Source organism: Lutjanus erythropterus, chromosome 4 (assembly GCF_056507025.1).
Source record: "Lutjanus erythropterus isolate fLutEry1 chromosome 4, fLutEry1.hap2, whole genome shotgun sequence".
NCBI lineage: Eukaryota > Metazoa > Chordata > Actinopteri > Lutjaniformes > Lutjanidae > Lutjanus > Lutjanus erythropterus.
In genome coordinates, this window is record NC_139320.1 from 22919204 (window position 1) to 22932108 (window position 12905).

At 38.4% G+C, this 12905-nt stretch overlaps 1 protein-coding gene across 1 annotated transcript in view; it reads left to right on the plus strand.

Moving 5' to 3' along the window:
• Positions 1 to 12905, plus strand: part of nbeab (neurobeachin b) — a 364245-nt gene that overhangs the window by 298244 nt on the left and 53096 nt on the right. The window contains exon 43 of the mRNA XM_084717359.1: positions 272 to 384. Within this exon, the coding sequence (XP_084573485.1) occupies positions 272 to 384 (113 nt within the window). The remainder of the gene's footprint in view (positions 1 to 271; positions 385 to 12905) is intronic.

Here is a 12905-nt window from a genome sequence, read left to right on the forward strand (position 1 = left end):
GATAAAGTACACTCAACGGGGAGAAAAGGCATGGGGAGCACAGAAAACATAGCAGAGGGAGCTCACCATTAGTGTGTGCTTCCCCGGCAGCCTCCATATGAGACAGGAAGTAGTCTGATTGAGGGCTCTGAGATCGGGGGCTTGTTGGAATGTTGCATGCTGATCCCCCAAAGTAACTGAAGCCTCGAGTGTACCCTGCCCCGCTTTCAACCCCTCTGTTTCCTTCCAAGCCTTCATCACTCACACATTTCTGTCTGCTCTGCGTGTCTAGGGAGGACATACAATGACCTGAACCAGTACCTGGTCTTTCCCTGGGTCCTCACCAACTACGACTCAGAGGAGTTGGACCTGACCTTGCCAGGGAACTTCAGAGATCTCTCAAAGGTACCAAGGCCATGCACCTCAGAATGACAGAAAGAAGAAGGGGGGGCAGCTGGCTCTGATAGGAGGGGATTTCCTTATTAAAACCCAGACTGTAAAATAATATCATATTTAATAGCTCAGGAATCATGAGCAGAGTCTAAACTCATGAGATGGAATGCAGAAAGTGGAAAATGCTGATTTTAACATCCTGAAATGCACTCAAACGTTATGTAAGTTTACTCCAGATTTATGAGATACTGTATTGTCTCAGCAAGTTTAAAGCGGCTTCCTGGGTTCTGCATTAAAGAGGTTTATACCTTTTTATAACCTATGTGCCATGAAGAATAAAACTACAGTATAATGCTCACAGTTAACAGATACATCATGCAACCCAAAAATAATTTACATGATCTCAAGGCGGTCTGGGCCATGTGGTTGAAACCATATTGCAATGTTAAAACCTCTGTAATGACTGTTTTTATGCTAAAGTGACAGTGGGTTCAGCGTTAATGTCTTTTTTAAGTCGCCTACTCCGGTAAGTGGGTCAGAAATGTACTTGCACAATGTCACTTTTTAACTAGCGCCTGTACAAATTGTTCTATGTATTAGCAGTTATCAAATAACAACAAAGACTAAAGTTTATCGTTGTGTTTAATCTAGGGTCCAAGGTTGAAAACTTCATTAAATGGCAGACACTGTGATCCTGTTCAGTCTGAAAAGAGTGAGTTTTTGGATGATAATGTGCATAGTTCATAATGTTAGGAGAAAGTGCCACAAATTTCACAGACATTTAAAATATGATTTAGTTATTGAAGCATGTGATTAACACTTTGAAATGGCTATTAATCAATTAAGGTCAGTTATTGTCTGAAAATTAGTGTGTGTATTAAAAAATTGGGCTCAATCAAACATTTGTTTTATAAATGTTTTCTTATTATTAGATTAGTTGACTAATCTATATTAAAATTTCCTTTTTTTTTTTGACGGGGAAATTAGTCTCCAGGAGTCTGCCGTCCCCAAGTGCCCAAAATATCACAGCCTTAAATTTTGTTGAAAGGCTGTGACTTTACTCAGTTTGCTTCAGTCCCTTTTTTGTTCCCTTGAAGTTTGATATCCTCAAGCTGTAAAGCACCTGATTCAGCCGCATTTGGTTGGAAGATGAACCCTGTCTCTGCCCAAAAAATCAGTTATTTATAAAAGTTTAATAAAAAAACAGTCTCCGCTGTTGATTTATATACCATGATACAACAATCATGATAAAAAGAATAATCAGAATGATGTCTAATGAACTGTTTCAAACCAAACGCTTTTGTTAGTTTCTGATTAACAGTTTAATCTTTCATATTTCATTCATATTGATTTATTGTTTAGCCTTTATCTTTCCCACATATTTCTACACAAATACTAATCACATGTCAAACATAAAGTATATTTTTGTAGCTGGTAGCTGCTAATTTTATTAATAAAACATCACCATTGAAGTTTGTGCTTGGATTTGACCATCAAGGTTACTGAACTGATAAGAACAGGTCATGAGCACAGTGTTGCAGTCAAAGTCCTTCTGAATGTAGCAGGTCAAAAAAGCATCAAGCTGTGCAGGAGTGAGAGTCCTGCTAATGCTGCCAAATCACTAGAGCTCCGACACAATGACACTAATGCCCTGCAACCCTGGGAGATAAAGTTCAGCGCTGTGTTTGCTCTGTCTTTGACTGAAGAGTAAAAGGCAGCAGCAGATCACTCCACCACAGACTGTGGCCTGGTTTACTTGTTCACCACCCCCTTCTCTCTCTCTCTGTCTCTGTCTCTCTCTGCACATGCACACTGCAGCTCACTGACCTGAAAACACTCGCATTCCTGTCTGAGCTCTTTCTCTCTCTCTCTCTCGCTCCCTCATTCCCCCTTGTTTCCCTCAAAGCGCCTCCGTTCTGACTAAGAGCCTCCGTTTGCCATCTCAGTTCTCAACAGTTTGTATCAATTTTCAGCCTTTCAAGACATGTGTGTGCTGTGTTTTGTAGCGGGAGAGGAGGAGGAGGAGGTCTTTGATATGAAAAAAGGGAAGTTACTATGACAGACTTCACAAAAGAATCATGGACAAGTTGGATCCAGTGTTGTGAATTTGAAAAATGAGCTCCCGCTGCTCTGGAGCGCCTCTTCATATTTCAGAACGTTTTGGACAAACAGCTCCGTCGTGCGTCTTCACTTGTCTTCTTTTGGCGGCTCCGGCCTGTGGTGCATCCAGGTGGGCTGAGAGAGCCACGGGGATGTGTGTGTGTGTGTGTGTGTGTGTGTGTGTGTGTGTGTGTGTGTGTGTGTGTGTGTGTGTGTGTGTTAGGGGGCTGATCAGGGCTGAGCCATGTGCACCCCTCCTGCCCTGGGGAGACAGTTATGTATTGTAATGTATTCCAGTGACATCCTCCCATGCTGTTTACAGGGCTGAGCTGCCTTCATTAGCATGAGTTCACAGCCCGTGTCTCCTGACAGTTGTCCTTGGAACCCCGGGGCTCTTACCTCCAAAAGTTCACAGCTAGTGTAGCAGGGAGGGACACAGGCCCCCACACTTCACTGTGCTCGGCCTGCCCTTTTGTTCAATTATGGATCAGAGGTAGCAGCACAGTCTCCAGAGACGTGTTCATTGTATATTAGTGTGTGTCTCTCTGAGGTGTATGTCCAGTGGGTGTGGCTGTGTACCACGCAGGCTGTTTGTGGTAACGAAGGCTGAGCATCATTTCAAATGTTTGCATATAATACCCATGTTTTGGTACCAGTACCGGCATGATAACACTTCATGAGGAAAATAGATGTGTTTGTCTGCAAAATCCTTTTTGTCATCTTACAAAATAAGTCATAATAACGCCTCAAATAGTCGATGCTGTCGAACATATGACACAAAATGACAAAAACAAATAGGATTGAAACAGCTGCGTGAGTAATACGACATAGTACTTGGGCCACATTAAGGGAAAAAAGAGAGTAAGAAGAGGTTTTTTTTAATTTTTCATTTTAAGAATAAAGTTTAATTTTCAGTATTATTGCCAGATATAATTTAATTTCATTTATTATTATGCAAGGAAAGATTAAAAGTAACATTACAGGTGATAAAATCAGTTACAATTAAACAGTCCTCTGACTCAGTTAAAACCAGCGTGTTCCTGTTCTGCAGTGCATAAAAGACAAAAAACACAAAAACACAAAAAAAGGACTTTACTGAAATATTATGGGTTAAATCAGTGGTTGTAAGTGTGTCCTTCCATTAGATAGTGTTTATTTGCCAATTTAAAATGTGTAACAGAGGTTAATGTTCTAATATAATATGGGATCTCATTCCAGAGTTGTGTGAAATGACTGTGTGAAAAAATTACCTCTGACCATATCTGTTTTTATAAGCCCATACTGGGATAAGTGCTCGGAGATCGATCCAGTGATGCGTTCCTGCCTTGTGTTATGTCTTGGAACTGGAGCAGTGAGTGTTGGAGAGGAGTTATGGTTTTGGATGTGATAATAAAATTTTAGAGCTTGATTATTTGTGTAGTTCTGAAAGGTCCCGGCATGAGAATGTGAAAGTGCAGAGCAGCAGTGAGTCCAAGGGGGAACGTTGCCATGAATCTTATAAGCTCTATCGTATAGTCTTGCTGTTGGTTCAATAATTTCCTTTTGTGGCGAGAGACCAAATTAGGAGACAGTAAGATACTGCTGAAAGATTTATTGCCTGTGGATATGTGTCAGAGACAGTATGAGTGAGATTATGGTTTGATCTTGTTATAAACATACGGTTTCTGGTTCAGTTTCCTCATTAAATTATGAACGTGATTTTGATAAGTGAGATGTGAATTTAGGAACGTTCCAAGATATCAGTAGGTCTCTGTGATGGCTAGTGTTGTTGTAGTGTTGAAACAAGATAAATGTAGATTTCCTAAGTGAGGGGAAGAAAAAATAAACCAGATAAAGAAGATTTTTTCTATTTTGCATTTCAAGAATAAAGTCTATGTTGAGAATGAAGTCAAAATGTCAAGATTAAAGTTGAATTAGCATGTTGAGAATAAAGTCAAATGGTATTTCAACTTTATACTTGCTATTTCAAGTTATACTTGACATTTTGACTTTATTCTCAAAATGCAAAATAATAATGATAAAAAAAGATTCATCCTCTCCTTTTTATTGCATGTGCCGGGCCCTAATACTCTTCCATAGATTAAAGTCTAAATAAAGAAACAAACACTCAGTGCCAGTTTTCAGTTTCTGATACAGACACGTTTCTGACAGAACCTGTTGGTTTTTATTTTGGTGCCCATATTATCAGGTTAGAGCAGCCACACAGCCCACATGAGGTGTCACGCATACTGCAGTTACACTTCATCTAGAGATGCGGACTCTGTCATATGGACATCATATCAGCAACATGAGACCTCTCACTACAATTTCATGGTCTATATCTGTAAAATACATCAAAGACATTAAAACATCAGGTGCAGGGCAGTGTTTTTCCAGCATGTCTCTTTCCCTTTGTCTCTTTTCTCTTTCTTTCTCTCTCTCTCTCCCTCTCTCTCTCTGAATAAGGGGAGAAAAGTTGCCCTGTTTTTTGGTTTAAACACACTTCTGCAAACTCACTGTAGAAAGATAGGACTCGCAGCAGCAACCCCACAACAGAAACACTGTGTGGAAACGACAGACATGTGAGCCACAGTAGTTCAGTGAGGTTCCCATCAGGCACAGGTATGAACAGGCTGTGTGGCCTAAGCATTAGTGGTTAATGTATTAAGCTTTTTTACTCATTTCCTGTTTTAATTTGTATGTTTGTTGACTTTTCTGCAGTTGAATAATATCAAATCACCTCATGTAGTATCACCTGTCACTCCAGAGCTCACTGAGCTGTGGCATTATGAAGATTAATTGTCATATCGTTACTCATAGGATGACGCTTAATTGCAGCTAAATTATAGGCTATAAACTGACGCACGCTGACATTGCACAAACTGGGAGGCTTTCTTTCCCACAGACTGGAGTCATACCTGAGATCTGTTTGTCAATTACAGGTGACTGCAACTTGATGGACAGCATTGTTTAAGCTGCAGTAGCTGCATGCTGATCTGCCAAAATAATATCCTCACGAACGTTCAGCACACACCTACAATTACCTGCTGGTTGGGTGTTCAGTCATCTGTGAACAGCGCTATTGAACAGTGTGTTGCTTTGCCTCGGGGCCACGCAGAGTTCTGCATATTTGGATGTCAGATACATTCATGCAGTGAAGTGTTTCATTAGATTCTAATGATTATTTCTTGATGGATTGACAAGTGGGTGATAGATAGGCGGAAGCTAATCTTCCTCATAGCTGTTAAATGATGTGATGGAAATTCTTATAATTGCAAAAAGGGGAAATGAGCACACGTGGTTTAACTGTGTGCGTCCTCATCCACTGACTAAAACGTATTCGATGTGTTCTTTGTAAAATATTGTTTCAACAGGCAAGCAAGACCAAAAAGTGACACAAACACATCTGTTAACCCATGTAATTTAAAGGATTTAGTGGCATCAAGCAGTGAGCTTGCAGACTACATACACCTCGTCTCACTCTAACCTTCCAAACATGTAGGAAAACCTACAGTGGTCATGAAACTCATGCAAAACGCAAAAGGCTGTAGACCACTGCCTCACTTTGGACATATTCTGTCCACAATTAATCTGTTAAAAATGCACTTTTGTCATGTAATCAAACCATGTACTGAGGGCGGGGCATTAGTATCAGCCACCAGCCAAATGCCGGTAAGATAATTCTGAATGGATTTAAAAATATATGTCAGGGGCTAGTGGATATTCACATTTTAAACAGTTCTCACCTGCACGTTTCACACCAGCAAAAAGGTCATCATTAGTGATGGTCATTTACCTTCCCAGCTCCCTGGTATCTCTGCTTCCAGCCAGCTGCCACCTTATGTATGTTTTTGTAGTTAAATGAGCAGATATCATGTAGTTAACTCCCTATTTTAACTTCATGAATCAAGCTTTTTGCAGCGCTTTCTACGTGAGTGACAGGAATAAACAGAAACAGGGTGTCTGGCAAAAGTTCAGCTTAAAACAGCGTTGCATTTCTCACAGACTTTAATGACATTCAGATAGAAAACAATGCATTTATCACTCATGTTGGTGAGGACATTCTTGGGCAATGTAAAAAAATAATGAATTTTATTTTCAGGTGATTATACACTAATTACAGTAAAACAGGCTTATCAAAATGATATTTCAACCTGGAACTTAACTGACTAAAATAATGCTAATAATGTTGATTTACCCTTTTAAGCAGATTTTGAATGAGCTCTTCTCAGAGAGACAAACCTATTTTCAATGTTTCCTTCTCAAATCTTCTGCTGTGCCACTCAGTGAAAGCTGAGTATCTCTAAGAGAAACCCTCTGGGTAACGAAGAGAAAACTTGGCTGCTGTGACGACTCCCTCCGCACTTTTCTTTCCATTATGGAGCCTTCTTCACCCTCACTTCCACTCCAGTCGGGCTCTATGGGAGCACATCTGCTTTGTCTTGAGTTTGAGCAACTTGATTGCATTAGACTGGAGCTGCATGCAGCCCTGCCTCTGACGAGGCAAGCAAAAACGACTGCGACTTCTCCTGACAGAGCACCATAGCAACATACTGTAATGTAATTTATTTTGAAATATTAAATGCAATATGCGTCTCTTTGGGAGGTAGCTTAGATGTAACCAAACAAATGGAGGCACTCTACACACTCCTTCACCAACAGCCACGTTCATTTCCTGCATCTTTGGAGTGCAGCACCACAAATGATCCTGATTGAATCTGAAGCCAAATCTAAGTTTGATCATACTTTGTTTAGTTGTGTTGATGTATTTCACTGGGTCAGGTGTTATACAAGAAATGAACTCAGATAGGAGCAAGTGTGGAACTGTCTGAACCAGTTGTTTTCATTGTCTCATATCTGTGATCAGTGTGATATGAAATGTAGAGAAAAGGGAAGAGGTGATTATTCTTTCTTGAATAGAGGTAAGCAAAGCCTGATTTGGGCTTATCAACAGATGTGACTGTGACAGGAATAAAGGCAATAAAAACACTGAAGTGCTTATGCTATCTTATCATAAATGGATTTTTATTTTCCTATTCAGCAGCTAATCAATCATACAGTCTCCTCATATTTTTTGGCCGTCCTTTCACAGTCAAAACAAAAACATATTGGAAGCAATACCAGAATTTGACATTTCCCGACAGAAGACACTGAATGTAGTGGGGTTTTTTAAGGCCAAGACGGCATAATAGGCTGCATGGAGTCTTTTAGTTTGTTTAACGCTTGAACTCTCTCACGAGCAACAGTGTGGGAGCTACACTATGCTAAGCTTTCGTGTTCTTGTAGGTGAGAGCGCATCGTCTCAGCAAACAATTCGTGTCTCTTTAATGCTACCTACTGTATGGTCAGTTTATTGCAGTTTCACATGGTTTCTGTTATTGCTGTGCTCAGTGTCAAACACTGCCTTCATCCTGGGACACATTTGAGACTCACTGGAACATTGGGATTTGTTGAGACAGAGAATTTGGTTTACAACCTCATGTTTATATACAAATGAGGACCGCAAGCCACCAGAACAGCTTTAACTTTCCTTCTTTCATTTATTCATATTTTTGTTTACAAGGGTTGCCTCCAGCTAAAAGTTTTCCTAGTCAACTTGTAGTTGACTAGTCGTTGCATGTGTATAATATTAATTAAAATATTTAACTATATATTTATTTTGGGGGGTTCCAGGTTCTAATAGAAGAGCAACATGTTAACATTGTGCTACATGACAACATTTCAAAACTGTAATAATAACCCTTTAAATATATTTCACCAGGGGCACGAAGTGAGCTTCCTGATTAATGCTAACTGCAAAAGTGCTAATGATTCTGAATGTGTCAGAGCAACCAGCAAATACACTGGACATTTTGTTAATTTATTACAACTCATTATAACCTCTTACAAGTGTCATTGTTCAAAACATGGTAATAAATAACTTTGCTAAACAACTTCACAAAGACAAGTACTCACAGACTTATTAACGCAGTGATGTAGTGTTATACTCACCACGAGCTTCCTCCTTAATCGCATCACGCCTCTTGAAAAGATCGCCGTGTCTTCGTTGTCCCTGGAGTTAGAGTCCTAGTTGGAGCCGCTATAAATCACCCTGGTTCTGTATTCCCTGCCGGTTTCTGAGGCTGTGTTCCAGTCCAGAATCAGCTAATAGGACATAAGTGGCTTCACTGTTATAACAGAAGAGGTCCGTGTTACTTCGTTCTAGAGTTACATCAACTTACAGTTAGTAAATTGACTATTAGGGGGCATCCCTAGATTTTTCCTTATTTTCTCACCTATCAGTTCACTATAGGTCTACACATGCACCTTACTTCTATAAATATACATTGAATTTCCTTTATTATTCACTTCAGTTAAACTGTATTAATTACCTGAGAAAGAGCCATTTGGCCATTTGTCAGCTCTACTTTATTTTTACCTTGTATTTTGTTGTCGTCTGGTTTTTCACACTTCAGCGTCTTTGCAATTTGAGCAGTGTTCAACAATCTGCCAGGTGCAAATTCCCTTTAAGATGCAACCTGTGACAAAGAATAACTTCTCTGACAATGTGGGGGAACACAATAAAGGTTTTGCCATGCAGTTAATGTAATTATCCGAGCTCACCTACCACACAAGTTAGACAGAAAACTAGAAAAAAAACATTCTTACCTCTTCACTGCACTACAAGTCACATAGAAAATGTCCCATTATATTTATGCTTACGCAGCTGAGAGATTTGGAAACACTGTGAGAACATTTTTGCTTCATTTATGAAGTGACAAATAGGAGAATGAGCAGGAAATTACTTGTCATAAACATGTCTTTGGATCTGGTCTTTTGGTAACATGGTGCTTCATTCAAGACGTGTTTGTGGTTAGTTTAGTCTCAGGAAAAGGCAGAGAGTTCAGTGGCTCTGAATGAAGACTAGGTGCACGTCAAACTTAAAGATTTGTTAGCTTGTAATATCCCTTTGCAGTATGTAGAGTTTAATGGCATCTATCTGTCTTGCTTCACCCTCCCCTTCCATGCCTGTAGGAGAACCTATACAGCGGCTGTGAAATTTGTAACATTACACGTGAAAGGCATTATCTGCAGCCAAGGTTTAGTTTGTCTGTTCAGGGCTACTCTAGGAATGTGGCGGTGCAACCAGTGTTAATATTGACAAGAATTTTTAATTTAGATTTGCTCCTAGTTGCTTACTGAAAATTGTCGTAGAAGTATAGTATATGTTTTTGTTTAGTTACTGTGATAGATGACGTTGTCATGTTTCACTCACGTGAACTCTATTTTCTAACTCATTATCTGGAAAACATTGAATTTATTTATTTCACATGGAGCAAAAATTAATACCAAATTATGTTAAATGTTTGCTGAATGAGTTAATGTCCATTTATGAGTTGTAAGAAATCATAAATGATCTCTTAGAAGTAGCAGATGTTTACTGTAAGCTGTAAACACAGCATGGCAATGTACCCTGAATCCACAACTTTGAACTGTACTACAATAAATTTAGTTCTTCAAGAAAATTAACATACATGTTATCTAATCAGTCAACTTACATAGCAGATATTCACCTTGGCAGACAGTTGGATGGTGTGTCTTCAGGTGTCTTTTTAAATTGGCTGTTTCTTTTCTTTTCTTTTCTTTTCTTTTCTTTTTTGTCTTTTCTTTCCTTTTCTTTTTCTTCCCGCCTGACAGGTCGCAGGTAAAAATAAGGCATGTACTTTTCAAACTAACTAGATTTATTAGTGCTTTGAGAAGGCTAATTACTTTGACCTAACTTAGGATTTCTGCCCGAACAGAACCAACTATTTCATCCTGTCTTTACTCATCAGGGCATAATGAACAGAAATGTCATCTTTTTTTTTTTTTTTTTTTTTTGGCAATATTTTTTTTTTATTTACAATGTTGTCACAATTTAGTCACGAAATTAAAGGATGCCAGTGAATTCTTCTTGGCAAAATGTTTGTTGACAAAATTATCATGGGGTTCAACATGGTGGCCTTCGTGGAACAGGACCTGTTTCCTCTGTAGATATAATTTCCTCATTTTAAGATAATGAAAACACAACATTTATTATTTTCACGTGATTATACACTAATGAAATCATACGCATGAATATTATATTCCACTTCTGCCATATTCTGCCAATAAATCCTCGTAAATCTTGCACAGTGGACCTTTAGGCACGATTAAATTTTTCATATAAAATGCTCTTGCCTATAATAATCTGTTTTCTGGCTTATTCTGGTACCATGATATTAAAATAGGAAAGTAAAACATTTAATAACCATTTTGTTAGCTTTGTTTTAATACCTTTGAATTATTTATTTATTCCTCTCTGACACTCGTTGCCATTACCTGCAGCTCTTTTCCTTGTCCCTTTCTTATTTCTCATTCTTCTCCCTCTGTCAGATGAATTACCTCCACCTTTCATACAGCTCTAACCTGCATTAGTTACACTAGCGGCGGTTTTACGGAGTGCGAGACGTCTTGTGGCTCTCACCCTGGTCCAGCTGGGCCAAGACGTCACATGCGTGGCTATTATCACCCCGTAAATCTCTGCAGATCTCAATAAACTTCTCTTTCAGTCTATTCAATTGTGCTAACACTGATGTGGACTGCCATTAAATTTTAAGGAAGAACCAAAAAAAAAAAAAACACAACTGGCCCCTTTTAATTTTGACATAGCGCTTCAGGCATGTGCGCTGTGCCACACATGGATATGACCGTAATCTTCAAAATGACCAAGAGAGTCTGTCTGTCATACTGAGGTCGCACACAAACTGCAGCCAAAAGAATAACTGCAATTTTAATAATGTTGGAATAAGTGGCTTTATTTTTAGGCACCAGTCTCAGACCATTTTATTCCTTCTGACCTCTGAGCTGCAGCTCTCAGGTAGAAAAGCTGCCATTGATTACATTACCAGCCTCCCTTCCCCCTCTGTGAGCGATTCAGTGGTACTGAGTATATTAATATTGACTGCCAATATGCCTCCGAGGCTCTTATATTGGATGAGGTGATTGAAAACGCAGAGAAAGCAATTTATTCACCACTAAATGTATGTTTAATGGGAGTAATTTTGTTGCCTTAAGAACACATGAAAATGAAACTATCGCCAAAGGGCACAAACCCAGTGATGGTGTCAGTACAATATTGAAATTATTACTGAGGCTGCGGTTAAATAATGAACCACGCTATCCAAGGTTTGGCCTAACTATGGAATAATTGGATGGATGTCAAATAAATATAGCAGTGATGTTGTTTTTTTTCTTTTTTACGTCCTCACAATAATTAGGCAGCAGTTCTTCAAATGCAGAACAACGAATAAGAGAGTTTTTATGAGGTTTTTTTCCCTGACATTTTCAGTCTTGACACTGCATTTATTGCTCATTTGGCATTTTGGAGAACTCAGGGTTCTGCTGTTTATCAGTGATAGCCTGTTTTAGAGTTTTTCAGAAACTGTGTTTTCTTCTACTTTGTGTATTGATATAATAGGAAACTTTTGAGGTGGCAGATGTCCAGTACTTGACCCTGTGCATATGTTGTGGGGAACTTTACGATAACATACATACCTGGATAAGGTAATGTAACCTAATAGAGTTTTTCTGCAGTAAATGTCAACCGATAACAAGCTCTAATAAATAGCAAATTGATACTTCTTTACACTTAATTTAATAGTTTATTCACTGTTAACAAACAATAAAATGATAATTATGTGTACTATCTGTACTATGCTATAATTTGTGTTATTTTATCATTAGTCTGTGTAAAATACTGTACAGTAGTTTGTGAATTATGTAGTGTATCATAGCTGATTAGAGACAAAATTTATTTACGTACTTATTTTAACCTAAAGCATGATCTTTTCCTTACTCTAGCCGATCAGTTTTGTTGCCTAAACCTACCCAGGTAGTTTTGGTGCCTTTATTTTGAAGGTCTACCTGGACAGTGCATATTTATTATTTCTAACTGTGTCATAATTAGAAGTTTATAGGGCTACATTGCTGTCAGTTGGGAGTGAGAATGTGTTGATCTATAAACATTATCTGGATGGTTGTTGTGAAATTGCAACAGATTTTTATGATATTTTCTAAGCGGCTCATAAATACTGTGCCGTGCATCTATAAACATTATTTTGATGGCCATTATAAAGATGCAACTGATGTTTATAAAAGTTTACAATTGCTTGATAAATGGTTTATTAATCACATATAAACATTATTTGATTGTTTGTTAACCACAAACTATTAGCTGAAGTTTCAGTAACAATCTACCATTTATTTATGATGGTTATTATAAAGTGTTGATTGGTGATTTTAGAACTTTAACATGTGGAATTACATTATTAGATTCCTCTATTATACTGCAGGGATTCTTACACTTATAACTCAAAGGTCCACATATGATTTTTATGCGAGGTCAGAGGTGTGGAACAATTGTCGATAACAAAAAACATTTAATCAACTCACAT